Raw genomic sequence first — 18,313 nt, 5'->3', positions numbered from 1 at the left:
AAAAGGTTTACTTGTTTCATGATAAGGTCATTTATTTAGAGTATCTTAATCATTTACTAATTTTACATTAAAAAAAATGTTATTAAGAAGAAAATAACTGGCAATTTTTTGATCTTGATGGAATAGTTTTCATTTTGGGACACATATACTTATTCCCTTTGTTGCAGAGAGAGATGTCGCTCTCTTATGCAGTAAACACAAAGCTGGAGCCAGTAGCCGCTTAGCTTAGCTTAGCTTAGTTTGGCTTAGCTGATAGACTGTAAACATTGGGGAAACAGCCCGGCTCTGTCCAAAGGTAACAAAGTCTACTTAATGATCCAACTGGCATAGGCACTAAAGAGTAAAAACAACAATTTGACTTTTTACTTTTATGTTTTATGTGCTGAAGGCACATAAAATGTTGACTTGTAATATTATTTGCTGGCTGTAGTATCAATCGTCTCATCTAACTCCTGAAGAAAGTGAATACGTGTATGTCCAAAATGTCCTTTAAATTAACTCCAAGGGCTGAAAGAAATGCGGGTTTAACGCGCCACCCTTTGAAACGTGGACTCTCCATTTCTTAGATGTCCCCAAGGTTCCTACCAGAGAGAGACAGAGAAGGAAAGAGACTTTTCATGTCCTTTAACGACACATCTGACCAAAAATAACTAAAAACACCTTCAAACGCAACCGCTCTGCGAGGAGAAATGCCTCCGGCAATGTGACACCGGCAGCTCAGTGGGACATACATACAGTAATGAGGTGAGCTCCCAAATGGCCCCCGACCGTTCCTCAGACAGCTCTGACATTAGGCTCCGTTCTCGCCGTCACCTACATAATGTAGCGCGCTTCACGGCTTTCTACACTGAGGCCGGTTTCCTTCGTAGTGTTTAAAGTCTGAACTCTGCAGAGATCCACTCATCGCTGAAAAACTGATCCAATCCAAAAGGAAACGTTGGGGAAGGAGCTGCAGGCTGAACAAAAGAAAAGGAAATGTGTTTCTCCAGATTGGTTCTACTAAATACAGCTACAAAAAATATGAATCTGATCTTTTCTAGTGGCATTTATGAAAAAATAAGAGCTCTTAAACGTCTTGAGTACATTTCATTCTCTGTATTTACAGCTTTCATCCTGGTCAATGGTTCACAGAATTACATTCTCTCTTTTCTCAGGACTAACACTGATCAGAAACAGGCAGACGTTTTGGCACGAATATGTTTCCTCCAAAAGATCCCACATCATCACATGAATGTTACACACAGACGCCGTTCAGAGGGACACAAACCAAGTTTTCAAAACCACAACTGCGAGACACGGCTGTCATGCTACCTCATCTGGTAAATTCGTACCAACATTTGTTCTCTTTGCATCCGTCGGACGGTTTGAGAAGAGATGTGGAACCAAATGAAACAGACAGGAAGCCGGTCATTTTCTTCTTCTCCCGGCAATATTGTAGGTAAACGAACAGAGAAGCTGCTAATGCACATAACCTTAATAACTCCATATAGTTTTAACATGTTTTTGTTTTTAGATATACTTATAAGGCTGATGAGAATAATGTTCTTCATCATTGAAAATAAATACAACGGACACGTTTTTTAATTCAGACAGAAACCAGCTGAGTGGAGACGAAATGGACTGGAACGATGCTTTTAGATGAGGCAGGTCAATTGAGTTGAAGTCCAGTTGATGCATGAAAAGGATGGATTTTTATCATTTTAATATCTTAACAACCTTAGAGAGAATCAGGTTTTGACAATATTTTGTCTGTCATTAATTAGAAAAAAAGTAATTTCTCATCAGGTGAAACAAAATGAAAACAGAATTTCCTCGTTCTCTTCCTGTGTTACGATGTCAATGTTCTCACTTCTGTGGGAAAAAATAATTTTGGAGAATTTAATATCAAATCTTTGCTCTTCCTGTAAATTATTACATTTTTTCTGATGACCATTGAACTCAAGGCCGTGTACTTAAACATATCCAATCAGATGGGATTTGGGGCGTCTCATAATCCCACATATTCCATCACCCTCGAGCTTCGGTTTCACAGTGAATTAAAGTGAGCTTTCCTGTTGCTCTTGTTGCAGTGTTTAAGAGGTTGTCAGACATTATAATTCGGAAACAGCTGAAACAACGGGTCCAGGAAAACCCGCAGAATATCAACAACGTGACACACCGTCTCCTCCAAAACTCTGCACCGTTTGTTCCCTGCAGCTAAAAGCCACTTGACTTCACACTGAACAAATGTCAGCCAGTCGGTTCGCACACACAAGCAGACAACAGTTTCACTGTGAGACACTTTAAGGGCTCCTGGCGTCCAGCTCCTGTTCTTCAGCGGACGGTTCATCACAGCACAGCCGTGACATTTGAAGGTCGGAGGACCACCAGACTGGAGAACGACACGGTGGAGAAATGTGCTACGTTTTTACTGTTTAACATACTTTCCTCCTGGTTTTTTGTATCTTATTCCACTTCCTCTATCCAGTGAGCGGCATTGAAGCGTGATCTGGAAAAAGGAGAATACATCTCTCGGAGTATAAACATGAAAGAGTTCTTTGCAGATGTCTTTTCGTGCTCTGCAGCTGGATTCGAGTCCACCAGTCTCCGCTGCTTCTCCTGTTTGCAAATGGCATGTACGTGTGTGTGTGTGTGTGTGTGTTTACATCTGTGATTGTGTTTTAGTGTGTGTGGATATTCAGTACCCGGTGGCGTTGGCGTATGTGTGCATGTTGAGTGTGGAGGTGTGTGGTCCTGGTCCAGGAACCGCAAAGCTGTAAGCTGCGTACGCCACGGCGGAGCCCACCATCAGGCCGGTCATGTAGGAGACCGTCATGGTGTTCCCTGGAGGGAGACAGAGAGCAGAGAGTTTATACACCTGTCGTCATCAATATTTCATTATTACTCAAACTAAATGTAGGTAAGAAGCAAGAAGACGACACGTGTTTTACCAGCAAAACACCATAAACCAACCTCCACAACACTGAGGAGGAATTGTACAGTTATATTCATGGACTACTGTATTTCCTTTATACAAGCCCTGCAACGCAGGAAGTCAAGTGTTAAACACATTATATTATATGATAGCCCTGGCACAGAGATCGCCATTTAATGATAAGAATCAAGACTACAGCTTCATTAGCGGCGCTGCTTTTTTTAGCTAAATGCTAATGGCTTTGCTTGCTAATGTGCTTACAACAGCAACATGCTGATGTTTAGCAGGTATAATGTTCTTTCTCTTAGTTTAGCGTGTTAGCATGCCACTTCAGTACATAACTGGAGCACGTTTTGCAGTTCGTTCTAGTGGTCCAGTAAAACTTTTATAGCTAACCTGTGACGTGGTCTGGGTTTATGGTTGTTATTTTTAAACGTGACATTTTGGAAAATATGCAAATTTGCTTTCTACTTGAGGTTTATATGAGAAGATTGATATCACTCATACGTCTGTATGTAATATAAAGCTACATCCAGCAGCTAATTAGCTTAGCGTAAAGACTGGAAACAGGAATAAAGCCAACAATCTATCTACAAACACAGTTTAACACAGTTCACTCATTAATACTTTTTTTTTTTTTTTTTTACAAATTGTCTGTCAATCAACTAATCCATTAAGAGTTTGATGCTTCATTTTTGTAGTTGTTTCCTCTGAAATTAGACTAAAAAAAAGAATAAAAAGCAACACAACTATGCCAACTTTGGACATACAAAAACGAACCCATTCAGAGGTTTTACTCACCGGCCAACTCCCGCTGTTCGGGCGGCACTTTGCCCGCAGCGAGGATCATCGGCACGGACCCGAAGTAGCCGTTGGTGACGCCCATGAGGAGGGAGAAGAGACAGGGCCAGGCGGGATGGGACAGGGTGGGCGCGCTCGCCGGGTAGACGCACATGACGAACAGGGGGATGAAGACCACCCTCAGGCAGGAGAAGAAGAGCAGGCGGCCTCCGGACCAGTCGTACGGCAGCGCTGCAAGGATCTGAGGAGAGAGCGGGGGAGGTTTCAGTGACGTGGGGGTTGACGTCTGCTTTCTCTCCAGACATTTGCTTGAAATTAAAGTTTAAAATGATAGACAATCAGTCCGTTCCGAAGTCGCTCTCTGAGACATGTTTAACTCGCTGCGTATGGCACTTTCAAGAGAGCACAATAAGTGACGCAGTTTTTTTCCACTCTATTCTTTGCTTTTTCTTATCAGGAGTTTTTTTTCTTTTTACCTCTTAGCTACCTTAATTTTCCTCTCTCACTTTCGATATAATTTATCTCCTCCCGCCTTATCTTTTTCTCCCCCACTTTCAACAAAATGCAAACTTTGCTGTGAAGCCAAAGTCAAAGTGTGCAATCAGAACAACTTTCACTTTCAAAGTTAAAATTATGACTTAAGGACACCAGATAAGGTTTAATTTCTGAATTTTCGGATAAAGCCTTTGAGCTAAGTGCAATTATCCCAAAATAAACCAGACTTTTTTTTCCATTCTTCCTAAATGGAGCGACTCCTTTAACACTTTCACAAGGTCGATACCAGTGTTACAGTGTGCCTTTGTCTCTTTGCTGCTGCTGTTGTGCAGCCGGATGGATGGAGGCCTACAATTAAATCCCAGAATCTCAAGAGGTGTGAAATCATAGGGATTGCCAAGAGCTATGTGAGTTTTCGAACATAAATGATGAGGTTACAATAAGACATTATGAATGCTGGTATCCGACTCCATCAAGTGTGTTTTAGGGCAAGGGCATATTTTCCCTGGTGATTTTTCATATTTGATATTTTACAGTGTCAGTTTGATTCATTAAAGACCGCTGCGTCCTCTGACTGAAACCGCTGAAGTCGACTCTTTATTAAACATGAAAAAACCTGCTGCGATTAGAATTACTGAAGTCTCATTGAACTCACCTGACGTCATCAATATTTCATTATTGATGACGTCATTGATGACGTCAGGTATTATTAATACAATCTCGAATGGTTTCTATATATAGATTTTTTGGATTTCACTGTTTCAATCAATCAAAACTTTACGACAGACTCAAGGTCCAGAAAATACAAAAGACATCAAATAAAGTAAAATACATCAAAGCACAATTAAAATACACAGACCAGTCAATGCTCTATAAAGAGAGAGCTGTACCAATGTCTCCACAGATGGGACTAGTGTTTCTTTGTGATCTGTTGTTATTATAAAAATATTGATTATAGCTGCTTTAGTTTCATCTTTGAAAGATAAATGATGTTAATAAAAAAAGTGAGCTCAGTTAAACTCAGTTATTAGCTGTCAAACACAAATATATCTCTGCCTTTCTCTTCAGATGACTGGATCTATAAAACATCCTCCAAACTGTCATTAAAAATGACTTTTCCCCCACTTTAAATAAATGATGTAGTTCATTAAAATGAGACTGTAAAGAAACCTCACCTTGCCAACAAAGTCGGACATGTTGAAGGTGGCCATGATGAGGATGGGCAGCCACTCTCCTAAGGTGGGGTTTCGTATTTCTGACTCCAGCCCGGGGAACAGACACAAGGTGATGCTGTAGGTCACTGCTATGGACAGCATGTAGGCCCAGATCACACGGGCCACCACGTAACGATGCAAGATCATGTCTGGTTAGAGGAGACACACACACACACACACACACACAGATACACACAGGGTGATATTCAAAAGCTCTCACTTGAGCAGGTTAATCTCTAAGAATGTTCCCCTCTTTATGAATCTACAGGTGATGCATTCACATGGACATCCATCTCCTGGAGTCAGAGGGTCATCGAGCACTGAGTACACAGGACATAAAGAGAGAGAGAGAGTACCGCGGACACCAGGCCAGCTCCTCCTTATCTTGGCTTTCGGGGCATCGAACCGCACATACGTCCCTCCCTCAAAGTCCTCGACCACCTCCTCTGTCGGGGTCGGTGCTGTCCCACCATTTCCCTGAAGAGACACACACACACACACACACACACACACACACACACACACACACACACACACACACACACACACACACACAATAAAACAAACACATGACAGGCAGAAAGACCTCTGAGCCCAACAATTCAATTACAAAACTGAAATATAAAACATATGACCTCTTACTGATCAATTATTTAAATGACTTGGGTACACATCCTCACTTTGCTCCTCATCTCCCCCAAAACATTTCACGGCTTTTTGAGGGACATCAACAGTTCATTGATAAAACACTAGAGGTAGCCACCGCCCCGTTGATAAACATGTTCCCTTGCAGTGTTCAGGTGACTTCATATTATCAGCGTTTCTCATTCAGACACCATGACATCAGCTTGTTATGGCAACCAGTGTCAGAGATGATGACCATGAGTGATGCAGGTTGATGTAATGATAATGGAGACACGACAGGATGGACTGTAAATAAGCTAAGACACACACACACACACACACACACACACACACACACACACACACACACACACACACACACCCACACAAAGTCTAAACATATGTTTCCTCTTCATCCAGTATACATCCTTTTATTCATGCTTTTTTTTTTTTACTAAACACACCTTTTCATATGATCACACACACACACACACACACACACACACACACACACACACACACACACACACACACACACACACGGATGCATTAGTTGATTGGAGGGACTAGCAGGCCAGAAGGCACCACTCTTCTTGATTATCCCTTTGCATAGATTGCTCAGTATCTCCAGGCAACCAGAACAAAGAGCTGCCTGAATCAGCCCCCAGATGCGGAAAACTACACACAAACACACAGACACACACATACACATGACTATCAAACACAGGGGGGCGTCCTTCACACACTTGTATTACGCGTAATGGCGGACAAACACGCACACATGAAAAGATGAGAGCCTGAGGTGATGTGTCTTCCTTTGAAGGCTCTGAACACACACACACACACACACACACACACACACACACACACACACACACACACACCAGCTTCATGTCTTTAGGCGCCAGAGTGCTGCTTCAAGCATGAATACAAAGTGGATTTCCCACTTCTTTCATTTTTCTCTCATTTCTTTCTCTCGCTCGGTCGTGTTTCCCCCGGTGTCTCATCTCTTTGCCTCAACAGTTTTCTTTCACAGCCTTTTTGTGTTCAGTGTTGTGACTCATTTTCTTTCAGTTCACGAGAGGCCTCAACCTCTCCCTTTCTCTCTCGCCCTTTCTCTCTAAAACGGCACCTTTCCTCATATTTTTTCTGCATCACCACTTTCATCCATAATATCCCCAAATCCCGTTCTCTCTCTCTCTCAACATCTCTTTCTGAACAGCAGCCAAAAAGCAGCCCAGCTTAAATAAATGATACTGCATTTTAAAACCCACACGGCCCTCCATCCCCGTGTGCACGCTCCCACTGAAGAACCGACACACCCACACACACACCCACACACACACACACACACGCACCCACACATGCACGCCTCGCAGAAATCAACCAGGAAATGGGCGTTGCATGACATCACAGTTTAGAGGTCTAACATTTCCTCCCTGCCGTGCTGTTGCAACATTCATGACAGATTAAGTGAATGTCGATTAAACTTTAATAAGAAAATCTCATGAGATGTGAAGAGGCGTCAGGAAGAAACACAAAAGTGAGCCTCATGGTGGTGCTAGAGGAGAAGTCAGGAGGAGGTGAACGCCTCAGTTCATCTATCAGATGAGAGCTCGACTAAATATATTCAGCATATACACACACACACACACACACACACACACACACACACACACACACACACACAGTCGAGCGGATAAGCTGGCCACAAACTTACAAATCTTACTTCCTCTGCGGTGACGTCGTGGTGAACTCGGTATCCCGTCCCGTTGTCGTGCGGGTCGTGACCTTTGACCGGCCCTTTGCCCTGGGCGTGGCTGGTGTAGTAGCGGACAAACTGAGAGCGGCGGACCAGCAGGTGAAGCAGGAAGCAGAGCATCTCCATGCTGATGGAGACCAGGAAGAAGATGAGCGTGTTCCTCTGCTCGTCCGGGATCAGCAGCTTGGTGAAGATGCGCGAGAGGGAGATGATGACACCTGCTGTGCCTGGGAGCAGCCGAGGAGACAAACAAAGGGGTGAGGCTCAGGGACGAGCGCGTGCAGAGCTTTGCCTGTGTGAGGTTACTTACTCTCTCCAGTCATCACCCCCTGCGTGTACCTCTTGGGCAGCATCCCCATGTAGCCATAGAAACTAGACTGCTGCACTGGGGAGGGATGAGGAAGTGTTTATCAGTCAACATTGTACCAACATCATTCACTGAGAGGCACAACTTCCCGCAGGTTGACACAGCACGGCGCCGCTAATCGAAGCCTCGCGACCGCCGGCTGAAAGGCTCTGATCACACTCACTGGGGCCAGAAGGAGACGGCCCAGATCATGACATCATCATGTCTTCAGCAGCAGCTGAGAACTGAAACCTCGACTGACGCTTGTTCATTGGACGGCTCTGACTGAGCAGCACCGCTTTGCTTTGCTCTCTACTTGATGGACAGGAGGCGGACTGAAGGATATCACCAACATTTTAACCGCCAACATTGACTTATTATCACCACATGGCTTTTTTTTCCTCAATTGCTTTAGCTATGTTTTTTTATAGAAAAAGTCTCAACAATCTCTAAACTGTAAGAGCAACTCTCACAACTGTCTCATAGGACAACACGACTCCATTGTTTGTCTGCTGAAGGGAACTTACCCAAAACGTTTCATTCTCCAAAACCTGTTTTTCTGTCAGTAAATTGGTCAAAGCCACCAAAATGAAAAGTCATTGTTTGGTTCTACTCTTTGTTGACGCTGACTGCTCACTGTGCTAAAACAAGACGTGTTGCTGAGCTGAATGCTGTATGAACTGATACTGGTTGATGATATAAAACATTGTTATGCATAGACAGACAGACAGATACCTGTACATCCGAAGGCCACCACCCCCACTGACACCAGGTTGACGATATAAGCCTGCCTGGTGGTGAACTTGGCCAGCCACACGTCAAACACACTGACAAAGATCAGCGGCCCCAGAGCTAATATGTAACCTGCAGAGGAAGAGACAGACAGACGGACAAGTGGACAAGTGAATGAACAGGTCACGTTGCGATGGCGTGACGGAGCACACGCTGCACGGGGCCGTCGTGACAGGTCCCATCCTGAGTTTGTTAACTCCAGAGACGAGCTCTCCAGCAGACGGCACACTTCACAAGACATTTGCTCAAGGATGCAAGAGAGCTTTGCTCTTACATATACATACAAATATGTAATGATTTCAAAATGATCAGAAACATTATTTTTAAAGAACATTTTGTTCATATGGGGTGGAGGCTGACTCGCTTTAATATTTGCAAAGATGTGAATTAGCATTAGAAATCAGCTTTTTAAAGAATAATTTGGAGTTGAATCTCTTGGTACCAGGCTCAGACTTTCACAAACCTGATGCAGAATCGGCCTCAATGTGCATGCTTGCATCTGAAGGGTCTACATAAATAGCACAGTGAGTTCTCTTTAAAAATGTTTTGAAAGCTGACAACAAGACTGAAGATGATGCAAGTTTTTAAAGAAGAAAATACCAACGCTCTTGAAAGGCTCTAGCTTTGCCCCTTGTGAGTTCACAGTCTTGGGCAGTTAGTTTGAAACATTTTATCAACAAAACCCACGGGGGAATCGTTTCTTTTTCTTCTTTTACTTTAAACTGTCTTCTCCATTTTTGCTCTGCGCATTCTGCTCTGATAAGCCACGAGGTTCATAAAAGAGTTCACAAAAGAGTAACAGCAGACGTTCGCATAATGAGAATTATTTTCACAATTAAAGCTCGGCCTGCGAGTTCCTGCTGGACTCACCCACAGTGATTCTGGTGTGCAGGCTGAGTCTCTCCACCAGCACGTTGTTGAGGATGACGGCCATCAGAGCCACCAGGATGTACGTCAGGCTCATGTCGAACACAATGGACGTCCCTGACACACACACACACACACACACACACACACACACACACACACACACACTCATTGGGTTTTGATGTGCAGTCTCCGGGTGTGCGCGTGTTTATAGAAGTCCCACATTGTCTGGCGGTGCAGTTCCTGGGTTTATTCATGCATTTTCATACCTTTAAACTTGTTGTGCAGGTAGTCCACGTCCGTGATGAAGCTGTTGTATGGGAGCAGGAAGCCCACGCCGGCCAATAGCATCGCGAAATAGATGCCATGGTAACGGTCGTCAGGGATCGGCTCCTCGAAGTCTGAGAGGGAAGGAAGGAGTCAAGGGTTGAAGAAGCATGACATCGCACTCAAACGGCAGGGATAAAAATGACTTGAAACGTATGAATTAGGTCTGCAACAAAGCTCGTCAGGACGCATGGAGCTGCAGCAGCAGGAACGTTGCTGTTGCAACGCAGAGATCCATCAGATCAACGGCTGCTCAGACTCGCTGCCAGAGGAGCTTCACGTAGAAACTGGACTCGAGCAGCTGATTCTGTTTATTGAAGGGATGTGAAGGTTCTTCATCTCCTTTTCTTTCCTCATCCTGTCAGTTGACTACTTTATGTTTTTGAGCATTTCTATTTTTCCTCCGACTGAAGGAAAGAAAAGATTTATTTGAGACGACCTGTTTCACTTCTTAATGCTACATATAGTTTATTATTATGGTACCTGGGACTGTTGCATTATTTTGCTTTTCATCTGATGATTCATAGAACTTGATTCCTTGATTATTCTTATAAATAAAAGCCTTCTATAACCACACGTGCAATCGCAATAAATACACCACATAGAGTTCCTCACAGATTCTCCATTTCTGCTGTTCAGATGGATTCAGTGACAGAAACCTGGCATGAGTTGTGTAGTTAGCAGTTAGCTGTGTAGCAGCGAACATCGCTGTGGACGCACTGACAGAAGGAGGACCACAGCCTGCAGAAACTCAAACCACATTAGCAGGAAATCAACTGACATGTCGGTGCAGCAACTGACGGGATGGAAATCTTTTATGGTTTGTCTCTTTTTGACATATTTCAGGACTGTGTGACAATCTCTGTGGATACTAATGTTTTATTTGAACCCTCCCTCTTTTCTAACCCTCTTTAACCCCTTTTACTTTTCCTGAAGTCCTTCAGTAGCACTACAGATTGTAGGTGATGAACTTTATTGACAGGATAGGATTGATTCAGTCTGCCTTTTTTTAGCGACAGACTTCTGCAGACTTCTGCTGTGTTCGCTGCACACTGAGATATTGAGGCTGACAGCAACAGACTGGCAAAGGAGGAAGAGACTCAAAGAAGAGAGGGAGCTGTCTGCAAACCTCAGGGCCCTCGCAGTGGGCCGTGTCCTCGGTCGCTTGTGATCTGATTAACGTGCCCTTTGTGCAACCTGAGTTACCAGGCAACAGCAATGTTCTCTGAACAGGCCTGCATCCTGTCGGGTGTTTTACACATTTCCTCTCTCTGTCACTGTTTTATTCTCTCAGCCTCCACACACACACACACACACACACACACACACACACATACACACACACACACACACACTGCCAAAAGCATGTAAAAAATATAATATGTCAACATGACGACTGGTTATCAGTGCAGTTTGTGTCAGGAATGATTTCAAAGCGTAACTGAACTCTGGATACTTCTCACAAACTGTCATGATATTGTAGCTTGTGCATAGTTCAACAGAGGGTGAAATCTTTCCTGGAAACAGTGGCTTCAAGCCTCTGGGTGTTTCCGGTGGAAGCGTGTGATTGGCATGTAGCGTGGGAGTCGCCAGATGACGCAACGTCAACTACGAGATGTTTTTTTTTTTCTTCTTTTATCAGCGAGCTTTCGGTCCCTCTCTGGTTACGCAGGAAGCTGAAGCTAACTACGCTAACTAGCTTCCACCTGGTGCAATCAAAGCTAGTTGTGTAATGTTAGCACCGTCAGCTTCAATGTCCAGTTTTTCATTCATGTAACTAAAAATCTGTTGAGTCGTGTGTTGTGTGTTATAGTCGATAAAGGGTCATGCGTCCAAAATGAGTCACAACAAATGTCTTTTCACTCAGGATGTATACGCTAAACTAATTACTCAGCATAAATTATTTTCATTTTTCACTATGGAATATAATAATAGAAATGAAACACCGAGATAAGATTGCTAAATTAGTGGATATATATATATATATATATATATATATATATATATATATATATATATATATATATATATATATATATATATATATATATATATATATCCATCTACTCTACCTGATACATCTCTTCCCATCCTTCTTCTTTTGTTTCTCAGGAAATATAAATGATACATTTTACAAATAGGCAAAGTTACTTAGGGTTTTATTTTGGATATAACAATTAAATTGTGTCTAAAATCTTCATCATTTCACCTAATTCCCTGCAGTGGTCCAGGTACTATGGCACGAATGGTTAATATATACATGATTTCCTGTTCCACACCGGTATGTACACACATAAAGATTATAATGTGAAAATGTGCTGCTGCTCCACTCAGCGTGTTGTGAGACAGAGAAGTCTGTCGGTCTAAACACACTTTGCTGGTGCTGGAATTTTGGAGTAGAAGACGGATATTCCTTGTTGCTTGTCTATTTATAAGACCAGCACACACACACACACACACACACACACACAGAGGAATAGAAACCCCCTCACCGGGCTCGGACAGCGCCAGCACTCCTCGCTCCGGGGCGTCTTTACTGATCTCCTCCTCCTCCAGCTGGTACGAGTCGAAGCTGTAGCTCTGCACCACGCCGCTTTCTCTGCCCTCCCTCCAGCCCTCCCTTCCTCCATCCCTCCATCCAGCTCTTCCTCCATCCCTCCACACGTCCCTCTCCTCGGGCAGCTGGACCGGTGTGGGCCTGCGGCGCTCCGCCCCCACCGAACCCATCTCTGTGCTTCAAGTGGCCTCGACACACACACACACACACACCCACACACACACCCACACACACACACACACACACACACACACAGCAAACTTTCCTCTCGATACTACAAGCTACACTCTCTTGGGAGCGCGCATGTCAAACACAATCCCCAAGACACCTTGAAGGAGAGCTCAGGAGTAGAAACGCAGGAGATCTTCAGATGATGAGGATCTGCAGCGGGAGACAGAAGAGGAGACAGAATTAAAATGTAAAAGAAGAGGCAGGGACCAAAAATAAAATAAAAAAACATACTGACAGTGCCTTGCTGATAGTGACAAGAGTCAAGGTTATACACTCCAAAGAAAAGTGTGTGTGTGTGTGTGCGTGTGTGTGTGAATCTGTGAGAGGCATATTAAATGAGAGAATCGGTGACAAAGGATGCGCGATGACAGACAAGGTGGGCGAAGTTGCAGCTCTGCATTCAACCGGCACCACAACACACATCATGACTGTCGAGGAGAGACGACACTGACACAAAATAAACAGCTTTGATGAGCAATTAAACAAAAGCACCAAACCTCTATCAAGCTTCTGAAATGTGAAGGTTTGCTGTTCTTGTTTCTCTTCAGAAATGTTGCGTTTGACTGTAATTCAGACAAAACAAGCCACCTCAAGACATCGGTTTGGGCTCGGGCTGAATTGTGACGAGTCAAGTTATCTGCTGGACTAAGAGTTAGTTAAGAATAACAAGTCAGGACATAGACAACAAAGTAGTTTTCAATAATTCAGCTGACACAAAGCTTCTTATTTAGCAAAGTAAAGTAAGCTTACAAGTGTAAAGAACTGTTGATGTTTATTATATTTATCTGCGTGAAATACGACCATGGCTGAATACTGTCATGATGGAGATTAGTTGCTTTATTAATTAATCAATTGTTTGATCTATAAAACATGAGAAAATCCTGCCAGATGCCAATACAATGTCCTAAAGATTGAGTTAACATCTTTACGTTGCTTGTTGTGTTCAACCAAAAGTCCAAAACCACAAAATATTCTATTTACAGTAATCAAATATCAAGATGGTTTCTGATCAACTTCCCGAGGATAATCGTTTAAATGACTCTATCATGCAACACCGTCACCATAAACATGCCTGGAAGAGTAAAAACCAACTAAAGGAGCTGAACAGTAACCTGCTTCCTCTCACGCGGGTCCACAGTGAACTGTTATTGTTACAGTCTGCATCCATATGAACGGGTATTGACATTGTTCCACACACAAACACACACAAAGGAAGCACAAAAGCCCATCTATGTGCACACCTGTGTGGCTACACAAACGCTGGAGGACATCTGCACAATTCAGCTCTGTCGCCACACATCAACCCCGAGGCCTCCCTGCAGCCCGACGCCCTGCGACGCGGCTGCTCTGCAAGCAGGAAGCAGCTCGGTCACCGGCCCGCTCCGCTTTCAGGGTGAGAGCTCATGTTGAACGCTGCAGGACCAGATGCTGTGAGAAGCTCTCGTCTCTGCAACGTGGGTTCATCCACGGCCTCCAGTCAGGATGCAGAGGACCGAGGAGACGCGTCATCAAACTGAGGCTCCTCCTGGACGTAAACACTGGGAGCTTATTGAGAAAAACTTCTGTGTGTGTGTGTGTGTGTGTGTGTGTGTGTGTGTGTGTGTGTGTGTGCGTGTGTGTGTTTGTCTTTCTTTTCTGTTATCTCACAGTGATGCCAATTCACTTCCCCTAACCATCTGCAGTTTCCTGTGCAGACTGGAGGCGGCGCTCTCGGCCCTCCCTCCTTTGCATTAAAAGGCTCCAGCCTGCGAGCATAATTGAATGAATTGCAGTGTAATATGCAGTTTGTATTGTTTACATAAATATTAATGGAATCAGCATCGAGAGTGAGCAAAAGCACTTGATGTGACAGCTAAATCCCCGACATCTTGGAAATACTTCTTAGTGTTCAATGCATTAACTCCAAATCAATTAAGGTCACGTGTTTTGCGTGTCCGCTGGACGGGCGCGTGAGAGAAATTGAAATCGGGAGCTCATAGAGCCAAAAACACACGACGGCGGGGCAGCGGAGGACACGCGGAGATGCTCGCTCAGTTATTCCGCTTCTTCTTTTCCAAACCATCATTAAAACGATCTTAATCAAGCCCAACAAGGTTTAAATGTCGCGTGTGTATCCCTCCGTGGGGCTTTGACTGCGACCGCGGTGATTTTTTTTTTGTTGCCTCCAAGGGAAAACAAAAACACACGAACAACAGGTTATGAACGGCCCCTTTACCTCCGGTGCCTCCGCTCGCGCTCCCCCGGTTTCGTGCCGGCTCCTCCCCGCACAGCAAGGAGCAGCGAGAGACCCTCAGCAGCGGGATCCTCGAGCTGGTCTCTGCCGGACGGACCTGGTCCCTCCTCACTCAGCCCGTCTCCATCAGACACAAGGGAAGCCCCGGTGCCGTCCTGCCTGCGAGCGCTGCGACGCACCATCCAGCAGCGGAGAGGAGGGAGCGGGGATGGAGGGAGGAGGAGGGAGGGAGGGAGAGGGAGGAGAGAGAGAGAGGAGAGGGAGAGAGAGGGAGGAGGGGGGATGTTGCCTCTGGCTGTTCATCTTTTGCAATCAGTCTTTTCAAACGAGTCGAGGATGAAACCATCGAAATGTTTAATGACGGTGTTTTCCTTCGCGTGCGTGTTTCCACACATGGGAAGTAGAAGAATACATTTCCAGGGAGGACATTTAGTCAATGCATTACTTTTCTTCTGCAGGCTAATACAACTTCAGAAGCTCCGTGAGCGAACAGAGCAGATCCCAGGACATCCTGCGGCAACGATAAGAAGTTGACATTTTTAATTCAAGATGTGTCTTTGTCTCATTTTTGTCTTTTATTCCTTTTTATTTGGCTTTATTGGCACCATGTGTGTGTGTGTGTGTGTGTGTGTGTGTGTGTGTGTGTGTGTGTGTGTGTGTGTGTGTGTGTGTGTGTGTGTTGCCGAAGCACATAGATAAGAAAAACTGTGGATATTAAAGAAAAGAAAAAAAACAATAGAGGGAAAGTCTCTCACACACACACACACACACACACACACACACACACACACACACACACACACACACACACACACACACACACACACACACACACACTTCTGGCACTGGAGCCTCTGTGTGATTGACAGTTTCATCAGTTTAGTTCAATATGCTAATGCTTTATTATTGGCAGGGGCTCCGTCATATTGCACTGGAGGAACAGCCAGATGGGAATTAGCTAAATGGTGTCTCTGTCTTTTAGGTGTGGAGTACAACAGACCCAGGATCTGTTGCTTGTGTGTTTGAATACCGTTCTTATAGGCCCCGTCTTTTAATGCTGTCACATAAAAGACACATTTGATGTTTTGACTCTGCTAATGCCAAAATTCAGCCTGAGTTCTGGCTCAACATCACAGAGTGCATCGAAGATCAACGGCTCATCTGATGCTTCCTGAAGAAGATTTTCCCCATCAGTCATCAGTAAACCCAATCACTTCTGGTGAATTATAGCATTTACAAATGATGTCATGCTGATCTTCAGGAGATTACGTACAAAGAGCATTCACTTTGGTATCCTCCGGTTTCTATTTCTGATTCCATCAAAATCCTGCACACTGCTGGCACATATTGGAGGAGGCTAAATTACATCCAGTGATATATATCGTGATGAGAGAAGACAAGTCAATATAAACTGTAGGCCCAAAACACATGCACTGTTACAAAAGACAAAGTGTATTGCTAACACGTAGCCTCCTCTTACTTTTGAAAAGACTCCTTTACTGGACCTGCAGGAGATCTCCATACTGCTGGTGCTCACGTCGTCCTGGCTGCAGCTTCATGGGTCTCACACGTCATGCTATCCTGCAGGGTTTTATCAGGATGAGAATCAGAATCAGAAACATTCACTGTCATGTTTTCACAGACTAGGAATTTGTCCTGGCGGGTGATGCATGACATTAAACAATAAACACAGTGCAAGGAATCAGATATTACATTTACAATAGAGTATAGCATTAAAATAAAGTGCACAGACAAACAGATAACACAACTTTAAACAATGTACTGACAGCAGATTTAGAACAAAACAAATTACAGCAGGCTTTGAGGGTTTTGCATCATAAACTTTATTGTAGAAAGCTTCACTGTAGAAGCCGTACACACGTTTAACCTTGTGGCTGAACAAATTGCTGTCTGCCTGTTTGTGGAGGTACTAGTGGCTCTTTAGTGAAGACTGAAATATCACAACAACTATTGGATGGATTCCTGTCCCCCTCAGAATGAATGAATGACTTTACATGAGTGCCATCGTCAGGTAACCCGACCTGCAAACGGTTTGTTCCACATCCGAGGAGCCATCATTGGAAACATTTTAGAAACCGGCAGGCACTTGAAATGAAAATAAAAATACTCGGAAGGCGATTGAATGAAGCGTCTGTCAATGAAACTCTTACAGAAGCCACTGAGGAGAAAAGCGAAAACCTTTTCCCCGCTGAGAAAAGCCTTCAGTATCATTCTTTGCTCTTCTTTCAATAACACACAAAAGCTCTCCAGTGTTGATAGAAGCGACGCCACTGCACCTCTTCAGCAGCCTCCCTTGTTGTTCAGAGTGAGCAGTCGCCTTCCTGTCGAGTGTTGCCTCACTCACACCTGCAGGCCCACATCTGGCCGTGCGGCTCCTCACAGGGCACCGATTGGTCCGCGCTGCTGCCCGGACGCATGCAAGTCTGGCGGGATGGATCTTCGTGTGAAATGTGATCCTGTGATTCACGCGTGACCTCGAGACAATGAGACAATCCAGCGGCCCAAACGCAGACGTGCCAAACTTAACAGGAACACACACCTGCGCAGCGTGCTCGCGCTGTCATTGTGAGCACGCTGGCATGATGACATGAGCATTTAACTCAAGCTGGCAGTATATATTTAGTTTATAATGATGTTTATTTTAGGGTTTTAAATGTGCAATAGTTAAAATTGTCATTGCAATGCGTAGTTTTGCAAGTTGTGCTGGCTGGTGGTTGAGTTAGAGATGAATAAATAAAATCATATTTTACTCATCAACTGCATTTTATGCAAACGTAAATAAAATGGAGGATTAACATCTGCCATGTGAAGAATGTTTACACTTTTGGTTTTCTTGTATCCTTGAGCTCTAAACAGATGGGTCAAACGCATTTCCTTCTTTGAAAACATTTGCAAAGATTTCTAAATAGCAGCTGCTATTTAGAAATCTTTGAAATCCGAAATTGTTTCCATTTTATTTTATTCTTCTGTTTGCAGCATTTTGTTGTGTCACCGGTGAAAGCCTGAAACTCCACAGGGAACCTTTAAATAAAGTGCTGCTGTGCAAACGTTAGCGATTTGAGAGACCGAGCTTGGAATTAAAATACCAACAATTACACATTGGGCCAAAATCAGGCCTAAATATATTAA

At 44.0% G+C, this 18,313-nt stretch overlaps 1 protein-coding gene across 2 annotated transcripts; it reads right to left on the bottom strand.

The window, feature by feature from the left end:
• Positions 1-1,498: 1,498 nt before the first annotated feature.
• Positions 1,499-15,309, bottom strand: slc29a4a (solute carrier family 29 member 4a). Of its 2 annotated transcripts, none has more exons than XM_068579466.1 (11): positions 15,146-15,309; positions 12,635-13,080; positions 10,085-10,216; positions 9,819-9,932; positions 8,892-9,020; positions 8,121-8,195; positions 7,769-8,037; positions 5,781-5,901; positions 5,386-5,573; positions 3,716-3,956; positions 1,499-2,823 (listed from the first exon to the last, which is right to left on the bottom strand). In XM_068579466.1, the coding sequence occupies exons 2-11, from the start codon at positions 12,867-12,869 to the stop codon at positions 2,678-2,680; spliced, it is 1,650 nt and encodes a 549-aa protein (XP_068435567.1). In that variant the 5' UTR covers positions 12,870-13,080; positions 15,146-15,309; the 3' UTR covers positions 1,499-2,677. The 2 variants fall into 2 exon arrangements, with proteins under 2 accessions (XP_068435567.1, XP_068435568.1); XM_068579467.1 differs by having other exon boundaries at positions 7,778-8,037.
• Positions 15,310-18,313: the final 3,004 nt, after the last annotated feature.

Source organism: Clinocottus analis, unplaced genomic scaffold (genome assembly GCF_023055335.1).
Source record: "Clinocottus analis isolate CAN_PGR_092001 unplaced genomic scaffold, fCliAna1.0.p SCAF_16, whole genome shotgun sequence".
In the NCBI taxonomy this organism is placed as follows: Eukaryota; Metazoa; Chordata; class Actinopteri; order Perciformes; family Cottidae; genus Clinocottus; species Clinocottus analis.
Note: the sequence above shows the minus strand (reverse complement) of the source record. Positions and strands in the feature narration are given on the sequence as shown.